The sequence below is a fragment of the Diceros bicornis genome, chromosome 18 (assembly GCF_020826845.1).
Source record: "Diceros bicornis minor isolate mBicDic1 chromosome 18, mDicBic1.mat.cur, whole genome shotgun sequence".
Taxonomy (NCBI): Eukaryota; Metazoa; Chordata; class Mammalia; order Perissodactyla; family Rhinocerotidae; genus Diceros; species Diceros bicornis.
This window is the reverse complement of record NC_080757.1, coordinates 21,828,389-21,843,158: the sequence shown is the minus strand read 5'-3', so window position 1 is coordinate 21,843,158 and position 14,770 is coordinate 21,828,389. Positions and strand designations below refer to the sequence as shown.

Here is a 14,770-nt window from a genome sequence, read left to right as displayed (position 1 = left end):
TGTGATTCTGGCTTCGACAAAGGTCTTGAGTCATAAAAATGTCCCTCATCTTTCAATTTTGCAAAACAAACAGATGTCAAAAGAAAGGGGAACACACCTTTCACGGATGTCACTGCTAATGTGGTGGTCTCCTCACCTCTGCCTGAACTCTGAGGGGTCTTTAAATACCTCGTTTGCAGTCATACACACAAGGTATCCCAGGATTCTTTGGTTCTCTCCTTCCATCCTCAGTTCTCAGATAAATGTCCCCCCAATACACCCTGCATTTGAATTTGACTCAATAACCACACACTGGAGGGAAACCTAAGTATACGTTTACTATCCACCTAGTGGTAGCTAGGTAAAATTGCAGGCATAATGATAAAAAGGGAATAATCAACTCTGCGGTGCTCACCGTCAAACCCAAACCTGTGGAGGAGGAGAGACTCAGGTGCCTCAGGGACCAGGCCGATAATACAAATAAATGAAACAGGCAAGGTGAGAGAGTGCAAGTCTTGTCCAAAGAGGCAACTCCTACTTAGTTCCAATTGATTGTCCTCTTTTGAAAATGCAGATTAGAGTTGCCCCATCTTCTGATTGTCTAAGAGAAGCCAGAAATTCTGATTTTAATACGAAACTTCCTGATTCTTAGAGGGTGGCTCAATGTTCTTGAAAACACTAGGTGAGCTGAAGAAAGCTGACAGTCCACCAGTTTTCAAAGCTCTGCTGCACAGATGGTGAATGTCATTTCAATATCTCCCCTAACTGTGGCATTAGACTGCCACTCACCGGCCACCATTTGCAACTGCAACAGAGGCATGGATTGACGGGGCCGCTCTCCTGCTTCTCTGTGCTTACACAGCTGGAGCCGTGGAGAACAACTAACTCTACAGGGAAAAGTGGAAGGCTCAGCAGAGCCACCCAGGGACGGCAGCAGGCTGACCCTTGGGCCAGCGGCTGGCCAGCCGGCACTAAATGGCCGACTGCTCCTGCAGGAAGCCTTCAGGGCCTGGGAGGCCTTTATCTGGCTCAGAAGCCAGGGCTGCTTCTCGAAGGACTTCCAAGTGCTCCTCAGCAGCTGACAGTGACTGGTCAATCCAATCCAGGCCCCCAGTCAGGTGGCAGGCATTCCTGGTCACCAGCACCAGATGACTGACTGACAGGAGCAGGGCAGTTGTCCTAGGAAAAAACAACAGGATCAGGTTCCCCAAGAAATAAGGGACTTTGCACCAAAGCCCAAATGGACAGACTCTAGACTGATGTTCGCCAAACTGGAGCCCCTTCCCCCGGAGGTTGGTGAGTGTGTAATTTAAAGATGGTTCCATGCTCAGATACATTGGGGAATGGCTGGTTTACACAACATTAACTGAAGCCCATCTCAGCGCCTTTGAAGTGCATGATAAAGCTCTAAGGGAAGACTTTTTATGCTGTGTCTCACTAACTTATTCAAGACTGTGGAGCCCACTTTTTGCAGCACACCTATTAACATCCCCCAGAATAGTGTTTTGTGGGACAATCTGGATCTAGCCAATTGGATGAGCACATCCCCAACTGCTGCCCACTTAAAGATGGGATACATATGGATATACACACTGCCCCCTTGAGCATCCCTTACTGATTCTGAGTCAATAAGGCCTAGGGCTGGTTTACCACACTCTAAAAAAAAAATTTAACGGAAAAACCAAACTGAGAGGCGTTGTTTTTTTTCAATCAGTATTGAAAGATTCACTATAGAATATCTTTTAATGGTGAGTGTGTATGATGCATTTGGGAATGTATTACAGATTACTAGCCCACAGACACAGCTGGGCAGCAATAAGCGTAGGGCAAAGAAACCAACTGAGGCATCTGACCCACTGCCTATCTGGCCATCATTACACAACGGGTCCATGAAATAGTCATATAAATCCGAGAGACAAAAGAACTTGGTTTTTAAAAATGGGTTTACATCTGGTACAGGAACACAACAATTTCAAAAGGCTAAGTATGCTCTGTGTATTAGGGGAGGATGACAAGAGCGGGGTTCATGGGTATGTCCTGCGGGAGGTGAGCACAGCTTTAGCTGACTTCTCACTTCCATTCTCTTTGCCCCACTCACCATCTGCCCCACTAAGGCGTGTCTGCTTCTGAGGTGCAAAGAGCAGAGACAGCCATGCGAAGGGGGAAATGGACAGCAGGGAAAGAGCAGATAGGACTTAGTATGGCTGGATGTTTAATCATAAAAATTCAAAATCTGAGACTGGTTCTTCCTTCTCTGGGGTTTCAAGAAGAGGACTGGCCTCTATCTCCCAGCCAGGCTCGGCTCCCTGGTTGGCTGCCCATTCATTCACACTGCAGAGAATGGTACCCAAAACCCCAGCAGCCTTGGGAACTCAGCAAAACAGCCCTCTCCCCAACAATCCAAACAGGCAGCTTCACAGATCTGATATAACAGGGAGCCCCCAGAATGAAAAGATGAACGACCACTCCACCCCTCTCACCGTGCATCCAAAAGTTTCGGGTCCAACGGAGGGTACATTGATTTCACTACATCGTCCACTCTGAGGAGAGATAAAAGCTTTTCAGTATTTTGCTTTCCTTCCCTCCTTTTCTCTTTCCTTCCTTTCTACTGTTCTTTATTCCAATTTTTCTCCTTTCAAGACCCAGTCTTGAGTGTTTCTTTCTCTAGTTCCTTTTGCATTCTCGGACAGAGACTTAAACAGAAAGACTTCAGGTTCAGTTTAGAGAAGATTTTGTTTTCTGATTTTGTTTTAGCTCCAATGGCTTAAAAAGTACAAGTTCACACACCTGGCATGATGTTTAAGACATACTACTAAATTAAAAACGTGAATTGCAAAACAATATATAAAGTTTGACCGATCCCATGTGCACAAAAATAAACAAAAGCTATGAATGCAGAGGGGGAAATTCTGGAGGCATACTCACCATTCAATAGTGGTTACCTCCAGGAATCGGGAGTGGGTGGTATTAGCGGGTTTTTCACTTTCCAGATAATCGATTCTTGCAACATTTTAACTTTTACAAGTATTTATTACTTTTGCGTCCAAAAAAAAAAAAGAGAACCATGGCTAAAGGTAGTTATACAGAACACTAAAAAAAAAAAACCAAAAAACCTATAAGTTTAATTTGGGTTCAGACTGCTCCACTGTATTTCTTTTCACACATGGTAAAGTTTGTGGTCAATTTTATAAAAAATCAAGTTCAGAAAGGAACTACTATTCATTCTGATTTGCATGGTACAAGGTTTTGCTCCAAATCCTTGCTCCTGGACCACTTGATAATCAGGAAGAAAAAATGATGATGTATTGTTTGATTTCTAAAAGCCCTTGAAAGTAGATGTCCTTAAATGTTCTTGTGTCGGGGCTGAGGGGCTGGTGAGGAAATGCAGAGACACGGTCACCCTCTGAGTCTGTCTTAGCCGGCCCCTTTCTCCATAATACCCTAAAGCTGAAACCACTCTCCTTGAAACTAATATGCTATCAACACACTATGTGGAGTAAACGAAGCAAGAAAAACCCCCAGGACGTAAACAGCCAGAGGAGAAAGAAGTGTGAAGGCAAAAAGCAAGGACTCTGAATTATGGCAGGGAACATTCTGGAAGTAGTCAGAGGCGCTCTGTAGGAGGAGTCAGTGAGCACCAGGTCCATCCGCCCTCCAAGCAACGTCACACCCTCTCTCCAGCACCACGGCTAATCCAGATCCCCTAGGACTTCACTAGTCCTCAGAAACCTCAGTCTCCTTCCTCCCCCAGACGTGATATTGCATGAATTTGTCTGGCCCCCTGGCGTGGCTCTTAGCAGTGACAGGAAGCATGATGAAGGTCCAGGAGACATGAGCAATGCAGAGTCTCCACCAATAATGAGCGGCCAGAGGAAGGTCTGGCGCCAGCCCAGAGCCTGGTTGGAGGGTCTTTCAGGCTAGGGGCAAACTAGGCTGATACAAGTCATGTAACTACACCCACCTGGGACAGCTCCAGAGAAAGCCAAGAACTGTCCTGGGCTGAGTCCCTCCCCTGGCTCTCTCCCAATTTCTCAACTCACTGAACTCCCTGGACAGAATTCAAGCACACCAACTCTTTCACATACCCTCAGAGACCTGGTTCCTGGTGATTTACCCGAGGCCATGGCAACCAGGAAAGTGAGGGCCCCTGGAACTCACAGGGGTGCCCCCATTCCCACCGGGAGTATGGAGGCACCCTCAGGAGGGGCAAGGCCATGTGACTGATTAAGAAAACATCCTGGACTGGGACAACTGCCGCACATCCACATGCCAGCCACCAGATGGCAGCGCAAACTTAGCACAGCTCTTCTCTCTAAGAAAAGGGTTTTATTTTTCTTCACCATCTCAGCCCATGAAGGGGTGTAGCTGTTGACTGCAATCCTGCTGGTTGCCTCCCACATCAGATTTTGCAGACAGCCTGGAATTTGGGAGATCTGAATGATGTATGGCTTCACCTCCCACCCAGTCGTGGTGGCTGCTGGCTGGGCCACAGACAGGGCAGCGCAGCAGCAAGGAGCAAGTCCCCCGAACCAGTCTCCAATACAGATATGGGCTGGGGAGAGGGCATGGCCAGGAGGTCACTGCAGATAAGGGGGGGGACGCCAGGGGGAAATGTGCTCACTGGCCCAGAGCCTGGGAGGAAGGAGCGGCAACAGGCAGGAAGGCAGCCCCAGCTGGTACAAGACTGAGAAAGAGGGAACAGCCACAGTGGGATCTGCGGAACAGACGTATGCTGGCATTTCCCAAAAAGCCTACCAGAGTGGGGCATACTGGAGGTGGGGGGAACTCGGTGAGACTACCTTAGCCTGAAAGTCCCTCAATATCTAAACCCTCCTGGATGCCCCGTAAGTGTCTGGGACGTAAATAACTGACCTCGCCTGTGTAGTTTCTTAGACAAGCCTAGCCCTCCACCCATCTCAGCTCCCGGCCCCTCCCTTCCCCCATGGAGTGTGGGGACCTCAAGGCCCTGACCGCTCACCTGGGGCTGATGCGCTTGGCCACCACGATGATGTCGCTGACACTGGCTGAAGTCTTCATCTTGGCCCCAGAGCCCATCGTCATGGCAACAAGTTTTTCTGTCAGAGTGTGACAGATCTAACGCAGCAGAGAGGAGAGAGGTGAGGAGAGGTGACCTAGCTCCCCCAAGGGCTTCTGCCACCCCCACGAAGACAAAGATGGGCCCGCCCTGGGTCCCGTCCCACAGCTGGGCCCCCGAACCTAAAGGGCAAATTGAAGTGAAAAGTACACAGAGATGAGAGGAAATGGGGTGGAAGAGGCAAAAGCTGAGAACGCGGCTGGGTGAGCAGGGAGGGGGAGGGACCTCAGATCAGGGTCAGGGTTTCGGCTTAGAGAAGTCTAAACTGAAATAATCTGTCTAAGAAAAATCATGTGCTCTAATTTCACCATCTCGCTTAGGGGGAAAGTCCTACTTTCTCTTTCTCCTCCTTCACCTCCTGGTTTGGTCTTCCAAAAGGATAAATATCTCCAGTGGAGCGCCCTCAGAAACATGACTAAACAAAGGGCAACTGTTCCCTTCAAGCACATCTCCAAAAGTGGCACTTGTTTCGACAATTTTCTAGAGTAATATATTAGCATGTTTGTCAAGATGATGATGAAAGGGTCGTGGAAAAAAGCAGGAGAAAGGCAAGACTATGACACCTGGCCTTTCTCATTATCCCCAAAAGTGCTGGCCACCCCCACAGCTTTGCTTCCCCCTTCCACACCTCCCCAAAGTTAGAACCTGGATGTGCTTCTGTCCCTGGCAAAGAAGTCCCAATACCTGCCTCATACTTGGACGCAAAAAACAGAGGGCAGAAAGAAGCCCCAAAACCCACCCAGGAGAGATCCCGGTCACCTCCCTGGAGCCCCCACCACAGGGATTCAAGGGCAGGTGGCCAAGCAAATGGGCCTTGAGACCCCAAGAGGAAAGTGAGAAGCCTCTCCTTTGATCTGAGGACACCAGGATGGACCACTGATTCCAATCCAATAAGACCCCTCTGGGCTGATTCATCCCCTGTCTCAGCCATCATTCATCCTCCTCCTCTAATAGGCCAGGGCAGGGGACAAAACCCAGTGCCAGGACACATCCTGCTTGGGAGAAGGGAGATGTAACATGGCATTATTGCTCTAGTTGTTAGGCCTGTCTCTATCTATAACCGTATCTATCCAAAGAGCTTCTTGGAATTGAATAATAAGCCTGGACTCTGTGACAACAATTTCCTACTAGGCATTTCTTTGTCTCCCAAGAGAGAGAGCTGAAGAAGAGGTGGGATGAAAGACTTTTTAATATCTTGCACTGAATGACACTGAAGAAAAGATAAAGTTGTCTTTTTTGAAATCTTGAATAATTACTAGACAAAGAGATAAATGTGTCGTTTCCCAGGTTACTGAAATGAAGAAACCAACAATATTTGCAATCGGCCAAATATTTCAATATTACTACTATTCTATCAGGCAAGAATTGAAAAACAAATGCTGAAACTATAAAAATTACCCCAAACTATTAAAATTACCCCAAATGCAAACTGGATGCAATTTTCCACCCAGTCCTGGAGGCTGCAGACATTAAAAGGAAAAAAATCTGCCTTCCAGTTGAAGTATTCATGGTTTGGCATTTTTAACACTGATTGTCCCATTTGGCTGACTACTGCTGGCGAAGGACTTTCTAGTAATTGGAAAAGTCCAGATACAGAACTCAGCCGGATGGAAAGGGCTGAGCTCTCCGTTCCTGAAAGCAAGTGCCCAGGGAGAAGCCGGGAAGCTCCATTTCCCCCTCAGCAGCTACAGACGTGGGCATGCAGCTTGCTCCACAGTCGGTGAAAACGTGGCTGGGGACTACTTACGCTGTTTCCCATAGGTGAGGGGACCTCACCTTCTCTTATGAGGACCAGGTGAAACAAAGCCTTTGAAAGGGCCTCGAGAATTCTAAAGTATAACAGACCGTCCAGGCGGGAGTGGAAATAAAGAGCAGAAACTCCAAGTGTCAGGCATGTTAAAAAAAAAAAAACCCTCTTGCAAGGGTTCAGGGCCCTTCCTAAGGTCCTTTCAACTCTCACCGATGGTGCACTGGGGTGCTTTGGTGACCCCCCCCATTGTCTCCTGGGGAAATCAAAGCGTATTACCTTCAAAATGGCAATGCAGTGGGACATGAGACCCCTAGGGAGACAAGAAGAATGTGTCAGTGCGTCCCTATAGAGGCCCGCCTCCCTCCACCCACCACCTCTGCTCCTCACCACCTGAGAGCAGGGACACTTCAGTGTTCAAATGAACAAGTCCACCAGCTAAGTGAAGAAGCACCTTCTCTCCTTTCCCTTCCCCCCACCCCACACCTGACCAACTCTTCGGTCAGCACTACTCCCACCGATCAAGTCATGCTTTTTTATAACTCTGAGCTTCTGATACTGTTCCCTCTGCCCAGTGCATCCCTCCCCTTATGCTCAGCCTAGTGAAAGCCTTGTCTTTCAAAGCCCGATAAATCCACTTTGTGACAGACTTCGTGAAATCCACCCCCACCTCCCCACCAGGTAACTCCAGACATTGCCTCCTCCGTGTGCCCACCACACTGTGCACAGAGACGCCCTCTGGTTTCTGAGATACTGTATTGAGTAGAATTCTGTCTCCCCATCAGTTTAATATCTGCAGTGCCTGGCCCAGGGCCCTGCACATACTGCCCCATAAACATCTGCCCGGTGAATGAATGACCAAATGATGAGGGAATGAAGTGGCATACACTTCTCAACTGGTAGAGGCTCCTGTTGGATGGGGAGATCCCTGAGGGATACTGAAGACTAAGGTTTCATCCCTGGAGCCCGAGTGTCAAATTCACGGGTACCCCAAGGATAAGCCAAGCACATCAGGGTGACTTGATAACAACTTTGGCCACACATCTACGGGCCTCAGTGTTCAGGTCTAAAAAATGGGGGGGCGGGGCGAGGACAAACAGTGTCATGTCACATTCTGATTTCCCCCCACACTGAAGGCAGGGGAAACAGCAGCAAGCGACACAGAGCTCCTAGATGCTCAGTCAAGTGCTCTGGCAAAGGAAGCCATCCCCAGGGGGCTGTAGGAAAACAAACAGTCCCCAAAGCCTTACGAGGCATCTTCAATCCAGTCTTCGTTCTCCAGAATGGCCTCAATGTGGGGGTTGGTGATGACAACATCGTCCAGTTCTAACTCAGAGGGCTCAGACTGGGTCTCCATGGCACCAATGAGGTCCACAATGGGCCTGGAAAGAAAAGCCCCAGGTGAGTGGCTTCATGGTGGATGACTGCTGCTGACCCTCTCCTCATCGGGGCCCACATACCCCCCAAAAAAGACAAAGGCAGTCAATAAGTTAAAGCACGGACCACTTGTCCTGGATCCAAACCTAACCCTAGTGGGACTACAGGTGTGGGCAGGGTACATGGCAGACAAGCAGTCAAGGAGGGAGGCCAGGACACTAACACGAAAGAAAAGGGAAACAGAACAAGATAAGCCACTAAGAGAAAGTGTAGGGTTACAGCCATAATAATTACAGAGATGTATCAGACGGGGCTGCTCCTTCAGGACAAAATAATATCCTTTCATAACTTATTTTCCCTTCAAGCCTACCTTGTATGGAGAAGCTGAGGTTCCTATTACCCAAATCTACCTGTACCCTCTACTTGGTCTGCAGAATCACTCCTGGGAACCACCTTGGTCCACCCCACACCCCCACCCCTTCCTACTTTACACTGGAGAAGTGGGAGAAGGAACACCACCTTCTACTTTACAACAGGGTTCTTTAAAACATGAGACACCATAGCATTCTTTTCCACAGGAGAGCTTTCCTGTCAGATAAATGGGCATTTTACTAATGATTAACCACTCGACAGAGATGCTGAGAGAATTCAGACAGAGGGGTAAGAGAAACGAAGGGTTAGTGGCCATGGTCCTTTAAGGATCTATCAATTAAAACATCTCTACACCGAAAATAGGATCTTGCTTACAAAACATATTTCACATGCAGTGCATCATGAAGAAATCTGCGCAAAGAGAGACAGTCCTATGCTGGGATTTCACAACACCGGGTGTCTGTTGCTTAGACACACATGGCTGCAGTGCGGGCATTGTATTTCTGTTCCCGTGAGTTTGGGTGGAAAGAGACTTGGCTTGTCCAAATGCTAAGTGAGGTGGCTGGTTGAGATAGAAGGCCACATCTTTATGCTAGGTGAACATGTTCAGTCACTTTCTCGTTAGCTCAGGGACAGTCAGAAGCAGCTCGGGATGTTGGGGGCTTAGGGAACATTCTGAAGCTCTGAGGTCTTTACTAGGAAGGTTAGCCTTCAGGTACCATTTTAGAGACAAAAAACTGAGCAAGAATGGCCCAGCATCAAACTTCTTTTTCTTCCGCTGGAGCCCAGGGCGCAGCCCATCCCTCCTCCTCCCCGTCCCTGGGCCACTCACTTGGAATCATAGCGCTGCAGCAGGTCCCGGGGCCGGCAGTAGCGCTGCCTGCACACCACCACCAAGGCTGCGAACGAGGCTAGAAAGATGGTGGCCAGCACGCCTATGGCAACAATCACCACAGTCTCCATGCTTCCAGGTTGCTCCCTCAGTCCCAGTCACATCCCCCGCGTGCGCTAAAGCTGGAAAGACACAAGGACAGAGCAAGCCTGGTAAAGAAGCTGTGCAAGGGGCCGGCCTGGTGGCGTAGTGCTAAGTTCGCACGGTCCCTTTTGGTGGCCCCGGGGTTCGCCAGTTTGGATCCCAGGCATGGACCTACACGCCGCTCATCCAGCCATGCTGTGGCAGCATCCCACATACAAAACAGAGGAAGACGGGCACAGATGTTAGCTCAGGGACAATCTTGCTCAAGCAAAAAGAGGAGGATTGGCAACAGATGTTAGCTCAGAGCCAATCTTCCTCACCAAAAACAAAAAAAACAGCAGCAGCTATGTAAGAGAACGGGGCAGCAGGGTCTTCAGGTGGCAGAGGCAGGGAAGCTAGGTTCCCCCAAGTCACCTGCAGAGACCCGAGGGCCTGAACAGAATCAAGATGCATTTTATGTCATGCCCCAAATTTGCCTTTTCCTTTATTAACCGAGTTTGCTCCCTAGTTGGACAAGGATGGCCTTTTAAGCCTGAGACAAAGGAAACATTTTCACTAGCTCTGTTGTTTTCACATCTACCCCAAGTGCATGAAAGAATACCCACCCAAGAAGGAGAAAGGCGGGATTGTATTCACTGAGGGTCTGCTCTGTGCCAGGCACTCTCTACGTGTTAACTCTTCTAACGATCCTATGAGGTAGGTATTAGTATTCCCATTTTACAGTTGAGAAAACTGAGGTTCGGGGAGGTTAAGCAATTTGTCCTAAGTTGATATAGTCAGGAAGCAGAAAGCCATCCACTTAAACTGAGATGGACACTCACCTCCCTTTTCCTTTCCAAGGAGGAAAGAGGATTCTAAAAATTCTGAAAAAAGTTTGGATTGGCAGTTTCAGTGTTAGAAACTTACAAATGGTATTAAAGTGTTCCTTGCCTATTGCCTCTTTTCATTCAGGAGGTTCTTTCACACCAGTTTTAAACCCTAGGCCAGAGGAACAAGGGCATCTCAAAGAAGTATGTATTTACGATGTGATTTCATTGCAGGCCTCCCACTGGTGTCTCTGTGAGCAAGTCTCCTCCTCTCTCTGGGCTTTAATTTCTCCACCTGCAAAAAAAGCACTCCTAGGTGCTTTGACCTAGGAGTCTCTATGACCCCAGGATGGTGCATCTTCTCTATTTGGGTTTACTTTTATGCTCCATGTCTTGGAGAGTTCAAATGCTCCTGATTGTCATTCAATAAGTATTTACTGATCATCTACTATGCACCAAGCACTGGTCTGGTTTCTGGAGACTGGAGATAAACAGGACCCAAATCTTGAGCAACCACAGTGAGAGGTAGACAGGCAGACAGTTCAACTCCATGTGCCTGTCTGTGCCACATGCAGAAGTACATAGAAAAGAGAGTAACAGCGCTTTCACGACACCTTCCGGGAAAGCACTCTTCACATGGCAGGTAATGCTTGAGCTGGATTTTGAAGGATAAGTAGGAGCTTTCCAGGTGGACGAGGTTGGGACTTCGCTGGCTCCAAGGAGGCCTTCTCAGAGGTCCCACAGAGCTCCTCCCTCACCTCGAGCTCACTTGCCCACAAGGGTGAGAAGGCTGGGGTCTGTCATCTTCATCGCCATATCTCAGACTGTGTGTGTGTGTGTTGGGGGAGGGGGGTACTTCTCAGGGTTGGCCTCAGTTTCTCTAGATGTGTTTCTCTATAGCACCCCTGTTAAAGGGCTACCTCCTTTAGCCCTTTTTCTTTCCTTCTCTCATTTCTCATTGTCTCTGTCTCTATTTTTCCCTCTGGTTTTCCTCTCCACTCGCCGCGTCTCCTTTCCCCCTCCCTCAGTCTTTATTTCCTTTCCCCTCCCCCTGCCCCACGGCCTCCGAGACCACTCGCTTTGTGTCCTCTCTCTTCCTGCGGGTTTTGAGTGTTTCTCCGCGTGTATGAGCTCTCTGAGTTCTGCTGTCTCTCCGTGATCTGTCTGTATGAGTGTTTCTTGGTGTGTTTTCCTTGTTCTTTGTTATTCTTCTCCGTGTTCTGTTCTCTCTTTCTCTGTCTCTGCATAAGCTTGTGTAGATCTTGCTCTCTCTCCCCTTCCCTCTATAGGGTTCTAAATCCACAAGGATAAAACGGACCCAAGACCCACCTCCTCCCCCTGCCCGGCCCCGCAGAACACCCACCCCGACACCCAGGACGGAGGGAGGGAGGGACCCCCCACCCCGCCCGGGCGCGCTCCCGGCGCGCAGCTCCAACTTTCCCAACTTGCGGGCCCCGCGGCGCCAACACAGCGGCGGCCGCGCCGGGCTCCCCTCCCCCCGCAGCGGCCGAGCGGGCGCCCTGCGTCCCGCACCCGGCCCGCCGGCCCCCCGCGCCCGCTCCAGAGGGCGGGGCTGGGGGCGTGGCCCGCAGCCCCTCTCCCGCGGCCCCGGGGCGCGGCGGGGCTCACCCACCTCAGGCTGCGGCTCCAGGGCGCACGCCGCTGGCGCTCCCGTGGCCGGGCCCCCCGATGGCAAAGTCCGGGCGCGGGACTCGGGGCGGCTCCTGCGAGCGGGGCATGCCGGGAAGGAGCTGGGCTGTCCGAAGGAATCAAGATAAAGTCCCCCGCGCGGCCAAACTCCCGGAGGAGGTGCGGGAGGGGGAGACGCCGCCGAGCATCCAAATCCCCCGCTGCCAGGCGCCGCCGTCACCGCCAGGCCCCCGGGCGGGCCGGGAGTTGGGGCCTCGGGAGGCCTGGGCAGCTGGGAGGCAGGCACTCCGCGACCCGACAGGCGGTCCTCGCGCCCCCACCGAGGCCAGGCCGGGCAGGCAGGGGCGGGAGGCGCGGAGGGCCCCTGCACCCCCAACCTCCACCCGGGCTGGCCATCCAGTGGGGGCTGGGGAGCACGAGCAGTTTCATAGTGTGACTGGTCAGTACTCGAGTCCCCTCCGCTACACACTGTCTGGTTTAAGTCCTGCCTCTGCCACTCACTGCTGGCTGTGGGCAGCTTATGTTACCTCTCTGTGCCTTGGTTCCTTCATCCGTGAAATGGGCTACTGCTTGTAAGCACCCTCAGAGTTGATGTAGGAGTCAAAGGACGTGAGGCAAGCAGTGCATTTCCGAGTACCTGGCCCAGGGTAAATGGTGAATCAGTGATAGCTCTTATTATAGCCTGAGCCACGCTGGGCGCTGACAAGCAGGACCACCCCTAACAATCGCCCTGCTGGAGGCAAGAGTAGAAATGCAGGACCCTGGCTGGCAGTCCTGCCCCTTCTGTTCACACTCTACTCCATCCCATACCAAAGGCGGACTCAACATGCATTCATGGGGACACACGTGCATTCATAGGGACACAGCCCCCAACCTGCAAATAGCCATCCCTTGGCCACTCCTCAGGCCTGAAGATGCCCACGCCAGGCAGTGCAAGCTGCCCTTGGGAGGATGGAGGTCCACGTAGGCCCTGGAAGCAGGCTGGGGCTTCTTGGGCGAGGATTCCCAGAGTCTGGAGTACCAGGAGCATGGTCTAGAAGGAGGCATGAGCTCCAGATAGTCATCCCCCTTGGCCCTTGAACTCCCAGCCCATTGAGGAAGAGGCAGGACCAGAGCAGGGCCAATTAAAGCCTGGGGCCCAGGGCAGGAGCCCACTTGACCAGTCTAAGGTCAGTACTGGTGACAAGTACCAAAGGATGCAGACTAGGTCCTGGGCAGCTTACTGCGGGCTCTGCAAAATGGTAGCCCTAGGCCACATCCAGCCCACAGAATTGTTTTTCATAGTTCTTTAAAAACTCAATTAGTTGCCAACATTTTAAAAAATCAGGAATTTCACTTATTCCTCTAGATTTCCAGCTTCTCTGGAAAATTCCTAAGATCTCTCAAAATGCAGCCCACATTCCATTGGTAGCCATAGTAGGAGAGGGGTGGCTGAGTGTCCAGGCTTGCTCTCCTGGCCCACTACTTTCTCTACTGCACACAATGCATGCGCATGCACTCTCACCTCACTCTTTTTGTTAAGTGACTGGCCCTGTGGGCAGCTGAGGTTTCCCACGATTGGCACTCAGGGACCAGAAGGCTGAGCGATGATTTTATTACCCTCTAAAGTGCTTTCATGGAGAAGCTACAATCTAAGGAAAATGGTCTTACAGCAAAGCAGCAATCAGAATGTGTATCGAGGACAATAAGTGTCTCCTTTTCTTAGAGATACTCTGAGAAGAAGGGAGCGGTATTTTTCTCTTGGGTGATTTATACATTGACTCTGTAGGAGAGATGTAAAACAAAGCTTTAACCTTGGGGAGTTTGTAACACAAGTTGAAAAGACTTACCAAAACAAACCAATCAGAAAAAATAGTTCAGCTGCTGCCTGGAGCTGACAGTGTAAATGCCCCATTTAACCACACACTCTCCAGCTGCAGGTGGAACAGGACAGTACTAAGGTTGGGCCAGTACCTTTCCTAGCCAATGTCTCCCGTAGGTCTAGCAACTGCTGCCGTCCCAGTGCCCCTTGAAGTCTCCCTGGACTGATCTGAGAAGACCTTGTGTGGCACTCAGTGTTCTTGCTTGCAGGCAATAGAAACTGATTGATCATTCCACGTGGAAAGGGGACTTCTTGGAAGGATATGGGGTGCCTACAGAATCAGTGGGGCCTGAAGACCCAGATTAGGAAATGGGCAGGCACCACAGGGGCTCCAGGGGCTGGGCGCCACTGCCCTGAAATGATTGTGACCCTCTCTTCAACTTTATCCTTATTCCAGATTCAAAGTCCTGGCTAAGACCTCACCCTGTCTGCTTCCACTGCAGAAGGTAAGGCACAGGCAATATCCTGTCTTCCAATATCTCTGCAGGCAAGGCAGTTTCCCCAACAAAGGTAAGAGGGATGGTTGCAGGACTGCTCCCCAAAATTCAAACACCCCTACATATGGCTTCTCCCCACTCAGTCTGAACATCACACCATAGCAAGGGTCTCCAAATCGAGGGCTGAACCCGATGATTAGAGAGGAGAACCCAGCAGATGGGAAATGGTGCTGACCGTGGTGAGGGGGGAAGAGGCTTGGTTCCTGGCCAGTGGGTGCAAGCTCGTGCTCTGCCCAGACAATGAGTGAACATTTATTAAGCACCGACTATGTACCAGACACTCCTTAGGCATCTTTCATGCCTTATCTCATTCTATCTTCTCACCAACCCTGAAAAGTTGGTATGATTACATTTGCAAGGGAGGAAATAGACTTGGAAGGATAAGGCAACTTACCCGAGCTCTTTCAGCT

General features: G+C 50.4%; 1 protein-coding gene across 2 annotated transcripts; it reads right to left on the bottom strand.

Moving 5' to 3' along the window:
• Positions 1 to 292: 292 nt before the first annotated feature.
• TMEM98 (transmembrane protein 98) lies at positions 293 to 14,770 on the bottom strand. 2 transcript variants are annotated; one of them, XM_058560356.1, is made up of 7 exons: positions 14,755 to 14,770; positions 9,403 to 9,584; positions 8,072 to 8,203; positions 7,101 to 7,134; positions 4,958 to 5,073; positions 2,460 to 2,519; positions 293 to 1,158 (listed from the first exon to the last, which is right to left on the bottom strand). In XM_058560356.1, exons 2-7 carry the CDS (start codon positions 9,531 to 9,533, stop codon positions 951 to 953), a joined length of 681 nt encoding a protein of 226 aa, XP_058416339.1. In that variant the 5' UTR covers positions 9,534 to 9,584; positions 14,755 to 14,770; the 3' UTR covers positions 293 to 950. The 2 variants fall into 2 exon arrangements, with proteins under 2 accessions (XP_058416339.1, XP_058416338.1); XM_058560355.1 differs by lacking the exon at positions 14,755 to 14,770 and adding an exon at positions 11,986 to 12,104.

Excerpts from the sequence above, each read along its gene's own strand:
- TMEM98 (XM_058560356.1), bottom strand. The coding sequence starts at position 9,533 with ATGGAGACTGTGGTGATTGTTGCCATAGGCGTGCTGGCCACCATCTTT. Across the intron at positions 7,135-8,071 it reads GACTGGATTGAAGATGCCTC|GGGTCTCATGTCCCACTGCA; the intron begins GTAAGGCTTTGG and ends TTGTCTCCCTAG. Across the intron at positions 1,159-2,459 it reads CCGAAACTTTTGGATGCACG|GACAACTGCCCTGCTCCTGT; the intron begins GTGAGAGGGGTG and ends GTTTTTTCCTAG.